The sequence below is a fragment of the Anser brachyrhynchus genome, assembly GCF_964034855.1.
Source record: "Anser brachyrhynchus genome assembly, chromosome: 5".
Taxonomy (NCBI): domain Eukaryota; kingdom Metazoa; phylum Chordata; class Aves; order Anseriformes; family Anatidae; genus Anser; species Anser brachyrhynchus.
This window is the reverse complement of record NC_137699.1, coordinates 12,389,045-12,405,945: the sequence shown is the minus strand read 5'-3', so window position 1 is coordinate 12,405,945 and position 16,901 is coordinate 12,389,045. Positions and strand designations below refer to the sequence as shown.

The window sequence follows — 16,901 nt, the reverse complement described above, 5'->3', positions numbered from 1 at the left end:
AAACAACAACAAAAAAACCTCCCAAACATTAGAAACAAAACAAAAAACTCTGGTTTCAGTCAGTTTTTCCTCACTGTCCCAGTTTCTTCCAAAATCCCTCCTTTCGGTGAAGAACGTAACTGCTCTAACTCTACAGCCTTTTCTTGTTAATTGACCATAGCATGCATCTTACACACACGCAAAAAATACACACACACTCAAAAAATAAAAATAAAAAATTCAAGCAACTACACTTCTGAAGCCAGGTTATATTATATTACTGGGCCATTTCTTAGACAGAAGTGTGTAAATTCATTTCTGTAAGTCTGCTTACAAAAAATTGAGTTTGTATGCAAATACAATATGACAACTAGCCATATACAGAATCTGTGTGTACAATAAGAATACCTTAGGTTTTCTTAATAATAAGGTATTAATATACATGAGCTCAAGGTGTTAAAAATAAATTTTAAAAAGGCATAGCATGGCAAGTATTGTCAAGAGTAGCTACATGTAGCTACGTGTTGTTATGGCAGGCACAAACTTGCTAGTATATTCACACAGGCTGACCTAGGAGAAACCTACCCAGCTACTCCGACTGTTTTTTTCTACAGCTGTATAAGCAATTTTAATGGCTATTCATAAAACACCACGTGCATTTTTTCGGGTACCATAGTCCCAATAAAACACAAGAATTAGTGTATGAAAGTAAAAGGTCTTCTGAGTGAGACACGGGAACAGAAATTATAAACTGCAGATAAACTGCAGTTCAGAGAGAGATCTGCTATAACAGTCAATATATCATTTAGTCTATTCCTCAGACATAATTTGAAAATACTAAAATTTCTTTGCTGTCCACGATTATCTTTATGATAATTTAATCACTATTATTATTGAAGAGTTTTGAAATTCTCTTGTAATAAATGCTCGAGGTATGCAAAAGATTTCTTCAGTGAGGGAGACATACATTCACGTTACCTACATTAATTTGTTTGGAAAGTATCAGCAGAGAAAAAAAATATATAAGACCAAAATCCATATAAAATATCACAAGTATTTTGCTTTGTGGTTAATGGGTTACATGAAGAGCTGCTTTTGCACAGAGATATATCTAATCAGTAAACAGTTGCAAACCAGCACATGGAGTAACTGCTTTGAATTGCATGCTTGCACTACTTTGATATCATTGTGTTTATTTTTTCCTTTCATGTTTGTTACCTCCAAAATTGCTAAAACATCCCCTTCACTGAGGTTTAGCCACATGCAAAGTCCAATATTTTACATATATTTTTCAGTTACATAAATATTTTAAAACTTACGAAAAATAATTAAACTGATATTTTTGCTGCTTTAATGTCTGAGCTGAAGAAAACTTACACGAAATTGACAAGCTGTTCCCTAAGCAGAGGAAGCGATAAAGTTTATGGGTTTATCCATTTGTGTCGTATGTCCCCTATACCTCCAACTTCCTAGCGTAATAACCCTCTCGCTTAGGACAGCCTCATTGCAATATTCTCCAGGAACTAACAGTTCTTTGCCCTCCCTCCCTAAGTAGGCCTAACTGACGTGTCCTCAGTTCCCTGGGCCAGAGAAAGCACACACTGCAACTAATCCAGGGCTTCACTTACCTTGACTGATCATTCAGCTGTTGCCAAACAAAATACATAAAGACAAAGTCTTCCCTGACTTTTCCTCAGTGGGGACACTGAACTTTCTGTTCACCACCCTGTCATCAGTTTTCACGCAACTGTAATACACTAATCTTAGGAGATTTCTAGTCCGCTGCAAGATTTAGCTGAAATAAACCAAGTAATTCAGAAGTTATTTCAGTGGCTGATTGACAGACAAATCATGCAGTGGTATAAACTTCTGTCTCCTAAAAAAGTAAGACTAACAAAAAATTCTAATACCTATCCATCAACACTAAATTTTAGCCAGAAAGCAAAACCAGAGGATTTTAATTCAAGAGATTTTTTAAAAACAAGTGAAATAAATTTGTAGCTCTTCTTAAGCAATTATGAATTATTAAGCAATTCTTAATACCTTAAAAGCTTCTTAAGAGTACTCAAAACTGAGCATCTTTCAAAAAAAGCAAAGCAAAAAGTTATTTAATTGTCTCTATTTTGAAAAAGTTTTAGTTACTGACAGTTTTTACTGAGGAAAAAGGCCCTAAACAGGTATGATAGCAACCTTCAAATTACAAAGAGGACATAGTAGTAAATACAGAAATACCGGAATTGCTATGAAACCACGAGGCACTGAGCACAAGCAGGAAGAATACTATCTAGCCGAAGAGTAGCTTAGTCTTCTATTATTTACAGTTTTTGTGCAACCTGTCAAAATTGTCTGGCTTCTGTGGTCACTACTTTGTCATTTAAAACTGAATTTCTATTAAATATTTTGCCAAGGTATCACGAGCTAAACTCTATTTGCAAATCTATTCAAATCTTTAGATAAAAACGTTCAGAGAAAGACATGTACAACATTATTATTAATCAATGTATTTTTCTGTTGAGTGCATTAGAAAGGTGGGATGTTCTGCTGAAAAGAGGGGAATCAACACATTCTTGTTTCAAAATCAGCTACATGGGCACATGATTGAAGGGGTATTACATGCTACTAGTGGTTAAGAGTCACAGTATTACTCAGCAATATTCTTGTCTATCATGTATGTGTAAATATAAACATCTAAAAGCACATAAATTTGTTATTCCCTTACAGTAAACTCCCTGAGGATACTTTGGCATGCTATTTACCAACTCTGTCACTCACTGCTCTCTCTCATATTACCTATTACACATTACAGAAATCCAATCCTCTGTGATGTGTATTAGGAACGTGCTTTCTATCTGTTTATGCTTCTCACAGCCTATAAATATAAGACTATATGAAAACCAACACTGTGAACACTTGCAATCTTTCACTGTCACTCACAGCACCTCAAAAAGACCTATAATGAAAGCATCCGATCAACCACACTAGAGCAACAGCAGTTGCAAAGCTTGATTTATAGGCAATACATTTCTTACAACAAAATAATGAAAAAGGATACTTTGTAATGTTATCATTTCAAATGACCATTTTTACCAAGAAATTTAGTGCCAGATCCTCTGTTCACCTTATAATATCAATCAAGAACTATTTGATCTTGTAATCGGTCGGAGAAATTGCCAAGTATTTATCAAATTAGAAATTTAAACAAACAAAAACCCTCTCTTCCATATAGTCATACCACTGTAAGTAGACTTTCTACTTTGAAAGCATTCTCCTAGTCAATGTTTTTAAAAAGATTCCTCATATAATTTTAAAGTATATACATATGCTGAACCTAAAATAAATTACTTGTCAGTGTCACCAAAAATCAGATACGGCTAGGGAAACAGACATTTCCTTTTCCTTGTTCAAGAATTTCTACTATAGCTTCCAGCTGAAGAAGAGAAGCCACCTCTTCCCCTAATAGGTTTTTGTAAGAATGTTCTAAGTCAAGGGTGAAGGTACACCAGAACAGGACAGAACAACCTTATACCTAATATTTCAGAGCTACAGGCCAGATGGAAATATAATCCCTGACAGAAAACAGCAAGAAAATCAGTTACCAAATGGGGAAAATGGAAGACCAAAAAACATTCAAGGTTTATTATTAACCCCGATGCAAAATGAATCATGATACAGCATCAGATGATTCAGACTCCAGAGAAGAGAGCGTCCATTAAGGAACAGCATTTTTTAGGTGGTTTAGAATCCCTTTAAGTGCAATTTTGGACAGATCTCAGTTTTTTTTTCTTTTTTTTTTTTGTATAAAAGAAAAAAATTCTTTTTTTTTTTCATATAAAAGAAGGGTGGGTTTTTTTCTAATACTACTGAAAAATGAAATGATGTTGCACAGACTTTCTGAGCAAGTAGCAGACAAGCCTAGAACAAAGGGGCAGCAGCAAAACACAAGGATTTATTTTTGTTCTGCCTACATTTAAGTACCTAACCCAAGAGTCCAAGTATCCTAAACTCCCTTGGTAGCCTCAGGAAAAAGACAGCCTTACAAAGTATGTTCCAAACACTCAGTGAACTGAAGACACTTCTAAAGGTGCTTTCTCTTCCTGTTTTCTAGAGATGGTGACCAATACATGTCCTAACCTCAGTGCTTCGGGCTTCAGTTCCAGGGCAGCCTAAGCTGATCTAACTGCTGGCTTGGATGGTCTCACTTTCCCTCCCCATCCATTTGAGCTGCTTCTGGCATTTGTAGCCCTGTGCTGCACCTTTTCACCATGCCAATCTGGCAAAAACTTTAAAAAAATATATATTTTTTTTTTAATAATATTTTTTTAATAAAAAATATTTTCTCCTAGATTGACTATAAATACAGTTAATAAATATGGTATGCCCCATTTCTGTTTTATTGGGATTCTTGTTGTGGAAACATACTACAGAAGTAGCACTCAAAACTTTTGAAGAACTGACTACTATCTACCAGTTTTCCCAGAAGTGGCTGACTGACAGTGCTGTAAACCACAGATAGCTGTCTGCTTACACAACACCATCTTTCATAGGTATGGCAACACTGTCTGTCTATACTGACAGTCATAAAAAGAATTTTGCTATGCAGGAGCAATTATACAGTAAGTTTTACACCCCAAGACTTCAAAATTATAGCAACATTTTGAAAGATATTGAAAATGCCAGGGGAAAAAGAATCAAATGTTTTATGGGAGAGCGAGGAAAGGAACAAACAACTAATTAACTCCTCAAATATTAAAGACTTCACTTCCTTAACAATCATCAGAGTGAGACAGAGCAACTTGTTGGCTTCAGAGATGCCTGGGAAAGAATACAAAGACCAGCACAAGTATTTTTTTTTTCTGGGTGTGCTCTCAATATGATTTCAGTCTAAATACATGGCATCCTCAGGTCACTGTGTCACTAAATCCCACAGATGAGAGCAGATATTTTTATGCAAGAAAACAGAAACTAGAAAGTGTTTAGAGACTCTACTATCTCAGCTTTGCATATTAAGTTAGGCTTCCTAAACTTACAGAACACTAAAAAACAGAAGAGTGAAAAATGACAACCTATTACAGTCTAAAAATATCCTTTTTTCTCTTCAGGGGAAACCTAGACCCAAAATAATTTGGACAAAAGATGGTCAAAGTCTAGACGCCAAAGATGTGGGCATTCGGAACAGCAACACGGACACAATCCTTTTCATCAGAAAGGCAGAGCTTCATCACTCAGGAGCATATGAAGTCACCCTTCAAATAGAAAACATGACCGATAAAGTTGTAATAACAATACAAATCATAGGTAAGCACATGACTTCATCAAAATTAAGCATATCATACAAAATAGTTGCCATACTGATGCAATCCAAAGAGCCGTCTACCTCTGGACCCCTTCTCTGACAATGGTTGATAGCAGGTGGCTGTGACAAAGCTCAGAGCAGGGCTAGCATGCCAGCTGATTTTCCTACGTTTTTCCAGCTTGGAGTGATCTGTGTTCTAGAGACTTCCTGCCTGAGGGAGGATTATCTCCAAGAGCTCCTCAGGGAAATTTTCTTACATGATTTTAGCCAGTCAGCTTTTGAACCTGTGTCTAGTTTCAGAATCTAATTATGCTTTTGTAAGGAATTTCACAATTTAAGTGCATGTACAACTACCTGGTTTGGTTCAGTTCGAGTCTCTCTTCTGAAAATCTCATTTGACATCCACACAGTTTTGTACGAGAAAGACCACACATAATCATTTATTCACCTTTTTTACTACTACTCATTTGCGTTGTGTAAGCAACCCTTTAAAACAAAAATCTGTCGTGTAGATGCATCTGTATGTAAGTTAGCAGGAAGAATGCTTGTAAAACTAGCCAGATACTGTGGAGGGTTACAACAGTAGGACAACTTGACAATAATTAACAAAAAGCTAAAGTCATAACATCTATCTATTAATACATTATAATACACTTTTTCAGGGCTTGCAGAACTTTGCTTGCTGTAGTTACCAGTTTTCATACCCACATAGATATTCATACGTAGTATCCAAAATTCTTAACTTCAAATCAGAATAACTGATTTCTGCAAAATGAAGATACGCATCTAGAAATAGATCAAGATTTTTTTTTTTTTTTATAAGTGTGATTCAAGATAAGATCAGATACATTTCCACATTTTCATAGGCAATGTTGTTCATTTGACAATGCGGGTTACCATTCCCTCTTCCAGAAACAGGGAAGAAAAAGAAAGAGGGCTTCATCTGAAGTTGGTAGCAGTTAAGCAACACAGAAGGCAGCAACTTTTTCTGACAGATTAGTGTAAACTAAAGAAAGGAAGAGGACAATAAATGGAACAAGAGCAATGCATTCTATGTTCCTTATTTAATTCCATGCTTGAAGCTAGTTGGCTTCAATATTTAGCAGTTTGGAGGAAGACAAAAAGGATTACAGCTAATTATAGTCTTTGATTCCAAAACATGTCAGTGAAAAGAGAATTATGTCATGCTTTGACACAGAAAGTGACAGTTCACCTATTAACAGCCAAAGGCTAGATCATTGCTGTTTTACATATCCTTCTTTATGGAATTAAATTAAAAGCAATCTATAATTGCATTCCTTTGATCATCTGTCATTTTTTTGGCTTTGATTAATTTACAGCTTAGCTACAGGAAGAGGAGACAGTTTTCATTCAGATATCTAGAATTATCCCTAACTGTCCCTCACTTTTTCACAATACCATCTAAGCCTAATAATCATCTCTCCAGTAGACCCTGCAATTGTGAGCACCAATTTAGCATACCAAAAGGGAGAACTAACATCTCCAAATTAAAACAGACTGCCTAAACAAAATTGGTTTAAATATGAATGGTCCTAAAAAGAAGGGAAAAAGAAAATTATTATACTATTCTATTTATTTCCACATATCTTAACAGATACAGCATTCTGTACTTCTTTGAGTGGTTGCTCTTTTACTAGTTGTTAGAAATGTCATTAGCAGGCAAGCTAACAAGCACTGAAACAAAAGGAAAAAGCCAGATATACTAGTGTAAGTACTGCTTATGCTATGATATATTGTTCATAACAATTGTGCATACATATTAAAAAGATGGGTCAGAAAATCAATTAGTCTGAACATTTTTTCAGACAAAGAAGCAGATTTGCGTGCCCATTAACAGTGCAAATTGTGAAAGGATTTGGAAAATCTTCAAGGACTCCAAAGCTGATTTGTGTCCTGTCTCTTAGGCAGTATAGTCAAAATCAGCAGTATCAAGTAACACAGATCCAAAAATCCCACCATGAACTTTCTGCTTCTACAGAAAAAATTATTCCATGCCACCAGTGGGACCACTTTGGTCACATTACTTGGGATGAAATCCAAGTAGAAATGTTCAACAGCATAGCTGATGGAGTTATGGCTTGGTGTCAACCCACACCTAGATTTTTGACTGTCTTCTGAAAAAAATCAGACCAACTGACGAGGCATACTTGTAGCAAAGTGCATACAACAGTTTTTGTGAGAATCTTATGAACTTTTAATACATGTTAAAAAGGTTAGTAGATCCTTCAAAATAGTACAGGTTTTTGTTGCCAGGTTCCCTCCTGATTGGTTTTCAAACCAATCCAGTGATAAGAACATGTTAGGCTGCTTGTGACAGATTTCTAAGTCAGTTTCTTCTTTCAAAATGAGTTATATTCCACACAGAAGACATGTTATTGCAGATTTAATTTCAGTTCAGAAATTATTTTTATGTATGAAACAAGAACTTCAGTACCTGCTGTGGTACTCCATAGCTGTCCTTGTTTATAGGTTGCAGGATTATTATAGTGCGTAGGATTGGAAAAGATCACCTGGTTACTGAGTTGAGATCCCTGCAACTGTTGCCACCAGAGAACTAGCTTAAAAGCATCTGCAGAGAATTTAAACATCATGGGCCTCAAACCACTTACAACGGTCCTTCACCATCAGGAATTTACATGCATGCAAAGTTCACTACTGGGACAGTAAGTAGGAATTTGGAGTTAATGAAGTAATTCAAGGGTTAGGAAAACTTTGGATTATAGCAGTGTTACATAAAAATGCATCTCTTTAATAAGTTGTATTAAAGAATATCTGACTAGAACTAGATGACAGTTTTTATTAGTATCCCATTTCTTTTCTTTGTGCTGCATCCTATCAGTAAACTGAAAACTCTACTGTGCAGAGAAATTAAATGATATTAACACATTCTCAACACATTCTAAAACTTGACAAGAAGGTTGTCAAGTTTTGTCTTAGGTACAAGCTATCATCCTGGCTTTCATCCCAGCATCAAAATCCAGCCAAGCATATTTCTTCAGAAAGCTTTGTTTTGCTTTCCTTGTTAATTTCAAAATATGCATGACAACGATCTAGTATATGGATTTCAAAAAGGTATAGATAGCCACTGATAATCACAGCAAAGAGAGTTTTAACGTATTTTCTTCAGAAAATCTTATATTATGTGCTGCTATTAAACAAGTTTACCAGTCTTATCTGCATGAAACCCCCAAAAGGTGGACAGATATTTTCAGTACTGGACTAGATTCAATATTCTAAACACTTCTCTTTGTTGAAACCACTCCATCCTACTTAGCATGCCAGCAAGTTGGCTAGAACCCTCTGCCTCTGCAACTTTGGGAAACAGAGGTGACAGCCACAGTAACTGCTGACAGAAATGAGCAGAGGTGAGCATTCTTCTCAATCTGACAGTGTTAGAAGACCTGCCTGCACACCACAGCATTCCCCCAGCTTCACACAGGAATTGCCAGCAACCAGGCAGGCATAATATGAACTGTGGCAGTGTTTAGTCTGATAAAACCCCTCAGCTGCACGTCTCTGGAGAACAAAAACCATTATTAGTAGCGATTTTATAAGGAAAAGAATATCTAGTACAGTCATTCTGCCATGTCTCAACAGGTTCTCTTGTCTTGTCAATGCACTGCCTAATCAGTAGTACACAGCAACAGAGCACCTTCTTTCAAAAAGGGTATCTGTTTGTTGCCCCGAAATGCTATGATCAACTCTAAAACATCAGTTGGTGAAACCTAAGGATTTTAAGGCCTTTCATCTAGCTTTCAGTGATGGCTCAGAAAAGGTCATTTAAAAGCTGGGCAAGACACAAGGCCTGCAGTTCTGTTTCTCCAAACGTACTGTAGACCTGTTCTTTTTTTAATGCTATCTATTTCCCAATTAAAAGTCACAAATGAATTGTCCAGACAGTCCCAAGTGACTGGCCTTCCTTTGTTAAGAGGAATATGGACCCAGGTGTTTTGTTGTTACTATTCTCAGTGAACCTAAATGACTGCGAAATTGCACTTAGGTTAAAACGCAAGTAATAAAACCGTAGTAAGTGATCACACCCATCCAAACACCACAAACTTCTTTTTCAATTTTTATGAAGAGTTTGTCTCATTCCTACGTCCACTGTGTTGACTATACATTTCTCAGCATGCTTCAGACCTCCTAGAATACTATTAAGAATGACATTTGAAAATTACCCAGTTTAGGAGATTACAGTTGCAACTTCACCTAAATGAAGTGTATGGCTAAGGAACAATCACAGATTGCTCTCCAGTTCTATTTTTCCCCTGCGCGTAAGTAAATGACAACACTGTCAGCTCTTGAACCAGAAGCAAAGGTTTGTTCATGTCTCCTCTGCAGACAAGCCTGGCCCTCCTCAGAATATAAAGCTTACAGATGTTTGGGGATTTAATGCTGCCCTGGAGTGGACACCCCCACAAGATGATGGCAATGCACAGATCTTGGGCTACACAGTCCAGAAAGCTGACAAAAAGACAATGGTAAGAAATTGTGCCAAGTCCGTGAATTTCTTTGGAGTTTAAAAAACTGCTTACTCTGGGAACATGGAGATTTAAGGAAAACTGCTAAATTCATGACCCTTCTCTAGAAGGGACAGATAATTCTACTTAGAAGGTAGAATTACACTTTTTGCTTTGAATTATATTTTTGACAAATGCAGAGAGAAACTGAAGGGGAGGGAGAAACTCAGCTGCTGGCAGTCTTGTATGTCAGTCAAAGTGGAAAATGGCTCTTCTCAGGGAAGGCCCCACCAAGGTGTCATGGCCTGAGGAGACACCTTGCACCAGGTTCCCCAAACGAGTAGAAACGTAAAGAGTTTTTTCTCAAAATGCAGTTATTCATACAACTACCCCATCAGCCAGAAAATATAAGAAAACAGATGAGCAGGAAGGAACACAATGTTCATTTCCCCAGCTACTGTTAAATACCTGTCTACCTGTCCTTTCCTTGTAGTAAGAAGGATCTCTCCATAGCATGTCTCATCTCTTATAACATCTTTCTAAACAGTGCAGTCTCGTTACAGGAATGGTATACTGTTTTTGATCACTACCGTCGCACAAACTGTGTAGTGTCAGAACTGATTATGGGAAATGAATATTTTTTTCGAGTCTTCAGTGAAAATTTGTGTGGATTGAGTGAAACTGCTGCAACCACTAAAAATCCTGCCTATATCCAAAAAACAGGTAACATTTATTATTCAAAACAAAGATTGTAAAAGCTGATTCTATGATTCTATTAGTAAATGGAAAATACAATATTACTAGATGCACTATCAGAAGTATTTTCATTACTTAGTAACTAGCACATATGAGGTATTTTGGCATCAACAACCCTTACCAAGTAGGGTTTCTGTACTAACATGAACATCTATTCAAAAATATTTAAACACATTGTCTTCCTAAACTATATTTTTTTTAAGAATATAATACAACTAGGAGATTATACTTGTATTCTAGGGTTAAAAGTTCAAGATCTCTGTGGTGAAGACTTCCCCTGCAGACATGGCTTTCACATTTTTAACAAAAGCAGAAATCCAATCACTGCCAGAACCTTTTATTTTAACTGAAGTATTAAATGTATTTAAAGTTAACTAAATTTAAAGATTTATTACATCATTAGTGTCAGAGCTTTCAAGCTTCCCTAAATCAAACAGGCAAAGAAAAAAGGCAACTGGGTGGTACAGAAGTCACCAGAACTGAAAACACAGTTCTTACTATTTTGTTTCTTTGAATTGCAGGCACCACTTACAAGCCGCCTTGTTACAAAGAACATGACTTCTCTGAACCTCCTAAATTCACTCACCCTTTAGTAAACCGGTCTGTGATTGCAGGATACAACACCACGCTCAGCTGTGCTGTGAGAGGAATCCCCAAGGTACAAAATACATCAACTGTCGCTGATATTGCTTCAACAGGCTAAGAAGCTGCCTTTGGATTTCAGGCCAGTTCAGTGTAGTTAAAGTAACTATATTAAGAAAACGTGAATGTCCCTGAATTATTGCCTCCTAGAGATAGCGTTTGTGTAGTTGTGTGCAGAATCAGAACAGGGGAATGATCCACAGGAGTATCTTTATATCTTCTTCTTAGGTTATTTTTCATCTGTTTTCCCTCCCCAAGTTCACCAAATACAATGAGCTAGAGTGTAATACAGGCAGAATGGGAAGAACAAGTTGGGGGGGGGGGGGGGGGGGGGGGGGCAACACACCAGGGGAGAAAGAGGAAAAGACAGAAAGAGTCACAGCTTATGCTAACCCTGCCATTTAAAATTTGGACATAAAATCTACTCCCTAAAGATGGTTAAAAATAATAATAATATATATATATATATATATGCATCTTGCCACAATGTATATCTTGTTCTCTTCAGTCTAAGAAAACAGTGGTTAATGTAACACTGTTCCATTAACCTAAATAATGCAGAGGAACACCAGTTTCTCTGTTGTATAAATACACCCACATCACATTTTGAGAGTCTGATGAGTTATTTTGTAAAATTACCTAGGAGGTGTAAAGTGTTTTTTTTTTTGGGGGGGAGGGAGAGGGCTCTTTTTTGGTTTTGTTTTTTGCTTTTGTTTTGAATCTCAGAGGAATATTTTCTCACTCATATCTGTTGAGGCCTCTGCAGAGAGTACAGAAAGATGTACTTTTTGTTTGTTAGAGTCAGAAACAAGCAGTAAGAACTGTATGAACTAGGTGCTAAATTTAGGTTTCTCAAAAATGGGAAATAGACTTTTTGTCTGCAGTGAAGGAATTTACCGTATTATGACATAATCTTGTCATAAATCTAAATAACAAAAGATGCAGTACACTTTTCCTTCCCCCTTCTGGTTGCTTATTTCCACCTCCTCTCCCTTCCTCATGCCAGCACAAGGATTTCACAGCTAAACAGCAAAACATGTAAGATCACAGCTTGTTCAATTTAACTTAGGAAAGAAGAAAAAAAAAAAAGATTAACTCAATCATTTGCTCAGTTCACTGGATGAAGAAGGAGCTCCAGACAAAAATCAAATATAAAAAAGAAGCACAGCCACATAAATAGCTGCAAAATAACAAAAACAGTATAGAAGAAGAAACATGAGCAAGTATGGGCAAAATTCCATCTTCCAGTAGCTGCCTCAACTTAGATTAATCATGAAATTACAATGTTAGTAATGATGTTCCCTCTTGCTTAGCTGACCTGTTTGGTTACCTACATGCACTTCATTACGTTTGCATAGTTTTAAGTAAGATTCTAAGAAAAACTTCATATTTTACAGCTGTTCAGTACAGTAGTCTGAGGCTTTTAAACATAAGACTGCTAGCTCTTCCTTCCACATTAGCACAAAATACAAATAGTCCTCATCCTTCATACCTCATACTCTTGAAGCAGCTTTTCCAGATACATTTCTGTATTTGCATTGCCCAAATTAACCATAACAAAAAAACTTCTGTACCTAACATAGAACTCAACAGTAGGACATTTTCACAGAGAGTAGGTTATGTTGATAGAGCTTTCCAATCTTGAGTAACTGCAGATTAAGTATAGTATGGCACAGTATGATCTCTATAGCATGACAGTCACCACGTCAGCAGAGATATTTGTGCCCTGCTAGCAGTGCTGAAATAAAAGACATATACCCAGAAAGATAGAAATGCTATACAAAAGGATCCAAAAACATTTGAGTCAGGGAAAAAAAAAAAAAGAAAAGAAAAAGCTATTATCTTTAAATAAAATTTTGAACGCTAAAATTGCTAAAGGTGCGCTAAATGATTTGGAAAATCTTTTTCCAGTGCAAACCAAGGCATCCCAAATTGGCCACATTCTAATAACTCTGCTCTGATAGTCTATGCAGTTAAATTCTCCTTATGTAAGATACCAGAAAGAATCTAATTAGTTAAATATGCACAATAAAATAATCCCCAAAGGGATGAATTTGTAGCCAGTGCAGGGTTATAAAAATTGCAATAAGACAGGGTACAGAGCTACATGTTCTACGTGTTATTAGAGAGTTAAAATACTGAACACTTGAATTGTTAGTTGCATGAGTCTGAATGAGCAGAATATTGCTCATTCAGAAAATAATTCCTTGAAATTTCCTTGAAAAATAATTAACATTGCCGTGTAATATACAGTCCTCGTAATGCATAGACCTTTTGTGGCTAAATTAAAGTTGCTGGACCGTAAGTCTTTCATTTTCTGCTTTCTATTTTTTTTTCTTTTGTGTTCTTCAGCCAAAGATATACTGGTACAAAAACAAAGTCGATCTCTCTGGGGACGCCAAATACCGTATGTTCAGTAAACAGGGTGTGTTGACCCTGGAGATCCGGAAACCTACTCCATTTGATGGTGGCTTTTACACCTGTAAAGCTGTTAATGAGTGTGGTGAAGCTGAAATAGAGTGCAGACTGGATGTCAGAGGTAATCAGATGAACGTTATGCATAACACTAATAGTGCAGTGAAGTAACAACAATAATGGGCATCTAAAAAAATTTACATTCCCCTTTATCTAACACTATCTTTATCTACATCTGCTAACTACACACAAAAGCAAGATTGTATTTTTCATGCTAAGTTGTTACAACAGAATTAGATTACTTGCTAGGTAATACAGAACTCAAGGTAGATAACATGTTTCTGACTTGGTATTGTTAAAGAAGGTATTTACCACTGGAATGGGAGGTCTACCTAAAACACCGCATTGTGGGTAACGTAACACGGGTAATCCTTTGAGCTATATACATTTTGTGCTTGAAAGTGTTTAATTCCTTGCAATGACTCCAAGGTCACTAGCTGTTAGACATATTTAAAAGGTACTACATGCTACATCACAAACAATTTTCAGGTGGGCATTGATAATTTGTTATCCAAAAGGACAGGAAAAAATGTCACGTTTACACCACCGTAAAGGATATTGACTAAACATTTTCAAGCAAAGCCACTACTAATGTATCTATTTGTCAATATAAACTTATATGGCACCACTTTAAATGTTCATCAAAAACAGGAAAAGTTGTGAAAGTGACCTGTAGAACAGACATTGGCAGAGATCTGTCTTCAGTATAGCAAGCCTGAAGGTATTTCTACACAGGGTTTGATATTTCACTCAGCGCTAAATCAGGGATTAGCGCACAGCACACCCTGATATCCTTGCTCATTTGGGTCCTGGAAGGAAGCAATGCAGCTCTGATGAACTTGGTCTAAGAACTCTGAAAAGCCTACCTAATGTATATATAGCACCTTCTTAAGGCATGTACACTACTTTCAGTACAACAGCTACCACAAGTAGTTCTGTTCAGTCCAATACTGTACATTGTGGACATGGCTCAAAACTTACTTTTATCATCTTCTGAAGGTTGCTTCAACATAAATCTCCTTAGGATCAGCACAGATCAAAACAACTATGAAAAAGATTCCATATTTCCCCTTCAGCACCAGGTCTCAATTTAAAATTTGCTTCCCTTTAAGTCTGATAACATATTTTTACATATTTTTTCATCTTCCAGTACCTCAGTAAGACTCTGAATCTAAATTCATCTGCAAGTCAAGGTATGACTCAAAATCATTCATCTGGATAAAGGAACAATGCGTGTCTGGTTAAATATAATTTAAACAATCTTTAGTTATTCATGTTACAGACTTCATGGAATTTTGATAATCTGAGGGAGGGGTGCATGTTCTGATTTCTGTCTGCTTTTAATAATTATCCTGTGATCACATTCTTGCAAGACAGTTTGATTTAAAGTCAATATTTCACAGGTCTCAATCTTCGATACACTGTGTATTGTGTATAAATCTCTAAGAATAACTGAGTACTTCATTTTTTTTCTTAACTCATTATAAGCACTCCATCTAGAAGGTATGCTATTTATTAATATAGAGCTAAGTAGTATCAACAATTTCTGTGCATTACTTTAATCAAACATAGTTAAAATTACACTGCATCTATTGTAAGACTTTTTAAAAATGGAAGTGCTATAATAGTTAGTCGATTAATGTATTCAACACTAAATCCTTTCTCCCATTCTGTCTCAGCATCAGGATGGAATTCGAAGAGAAGAAAAATGAAGAAATTAATGAAGGATAACTTCAGTTACACGAATCCTGCTTATCTTAGAAGTCATTTGATACATGTGTATTGGGAGGTAGGGGTGTATTGCAGTGTCCTGCTTACTCAGCATATTTTCAGATGATATTTCCCTCTTTTCATACATCCGTTTTAGTTTCATTGTCCCTCTTTGCATGTGAAGATAGTCAGGGAAAGAATGATAAAAATTTCCCCATTACATACATAAGATGTCTGAAAAAACAAATACTAAAATTACAAGTGAAACCAATCCATTCCTAGTGTCTGAAACTAGCATAAATTCCCCACTTTTGCAGTTTTCTCTCCATTTTTTTTCTCAGAATTCTGAGATGCTTCATAAGAAACAAGTAGCTCAGAGTAATGAAATACTAATGAATTATCTCTGATATTGAATCACCTTTTGTTATGTCGATCTCTGCACAACAGAAAGTAACTTTCATTCCTTCTGCTTTTACCACTAATGCTTGAAGTACCCACTTCCATGCTCTTGAGAAGATTTTTATAGAACCACGTCTGAAACACACCATTTGAAAATCTATGGGTTAGGCTACTGTTGTGCTTTATATAGAGAATAGATTATTCGATAATTACCCACTACTGTTTTTCTAGTTTTTGAAAAGACACCTGCATAGACTTCCAGGTATTTGATGTTTCTGCAAAGAATCACAGACATCACAATAATGTACAGAGATAATTCCGTACATCAAATGAAACAATGAAAGATGTAGAGGAAGATTATTTGCACAAATATATACATAAAAAACCATGTAATGAATGCAATGAACTTACTGTCATCAATTATTACTGAAGGATTTTGAAAGTCTGTATATGGTATGTGTATCTTCTTGCAGATAATTATGTATAATCAAAAATAATACATTTCTGGCTTCTCACCTACCATTTTGAATAGAATTTGTGGGTTGAGGTTTTTTTGAATCTTCAGTAGTCTCTGGCTGTAAAGTATTCTTTCATGAAATCGCAGTACAAGAGAAAGTGGGAAGATTAAATTAATCCAGGAAGCATTATGCTTTGGAAAAAACAACACAAAGAACAGAAGTAACACTACTCCCCTACCTCCAACATGCCAGTAGAGAAGGTAAAGTGTGTCCGACACAGCATGTTAGTTGCACTACACAAGCAATTATGCCTTCATAATAAAAACACTTATTTAATTAGATGTGTATTTTGGTTATTTTGTTACAGTATCAGAACAAAGAAAGATAGTCTACTGAAACCAAAGTTAACTTGCACAAGGTCAACATTTTTCTGCTATACATTGCTATTATTTGACAAATAAATAAAAATGATGGAAAAAAACCACAAACGAGTTTACACTGTTTCGTTCTTTCTTCTTCTGAGCAACACTATTATTTTAAAAATAAGGCACATATCACATGTAAAAGTCAGAGATGTGATCTGTATTACAAATAACTTTATTATCTATTAGCAGAATGCTAAGCGGTCTTAAAGGATCAACCCAGCAACTGTGGGATCTGTCTATTGAAAAGCAGAGACTGAATTGCAAGAGCTTAGATTACAAAGGA

General features: G+C 36.0%; 1 protein-coding gene across 3 annotated transcripts in view; it reads left to right on the top strand.

Moving 5' to 3' along the window:
- The window catches only part of MYBPC3 (myosin binding protein C3), a 68,501-nt gene extending 51,827 nt beyond the window's left edge, over positions 1-16,674 (top strand). For 2 of the 3 annotated variants that reach the window (XM_080592526.1, XM_080592525.1), the window contains 7 exons: positions 5,079-5,274; positions 9,635-9,774; positions 10,317-10,476; positions 11,031-11,167; positions 13,504-13,690; positions 14,777-14,819; positions 15,306-16,674. In XM_080592526.1, the coding sequence (XP_080448652.1) occupies positions 5,079-5,274; positions 9,635-9,774; positions 10,317-10,476; positions 11,031-11,167; positions 13,504-13,690; positions 14,777-14,787 (831 nt within the window). In that variant the 3' untranslated portion in view covers positions 14,788-14,819; positions 15,306-16,674. Of the gene's footprint in view, positions 1-5,078; positions 5,275-9,634; positions 9,775-10,316; positions 10,477-11,030; positions 11,168-13,503 lie in introns of all 3 variants that reach the window. The other variant, XM_080592524.1, reaches the window with a different exon arrangement.
- Positions 16,675-16,901: the final 227 nt, after the last annotated feature.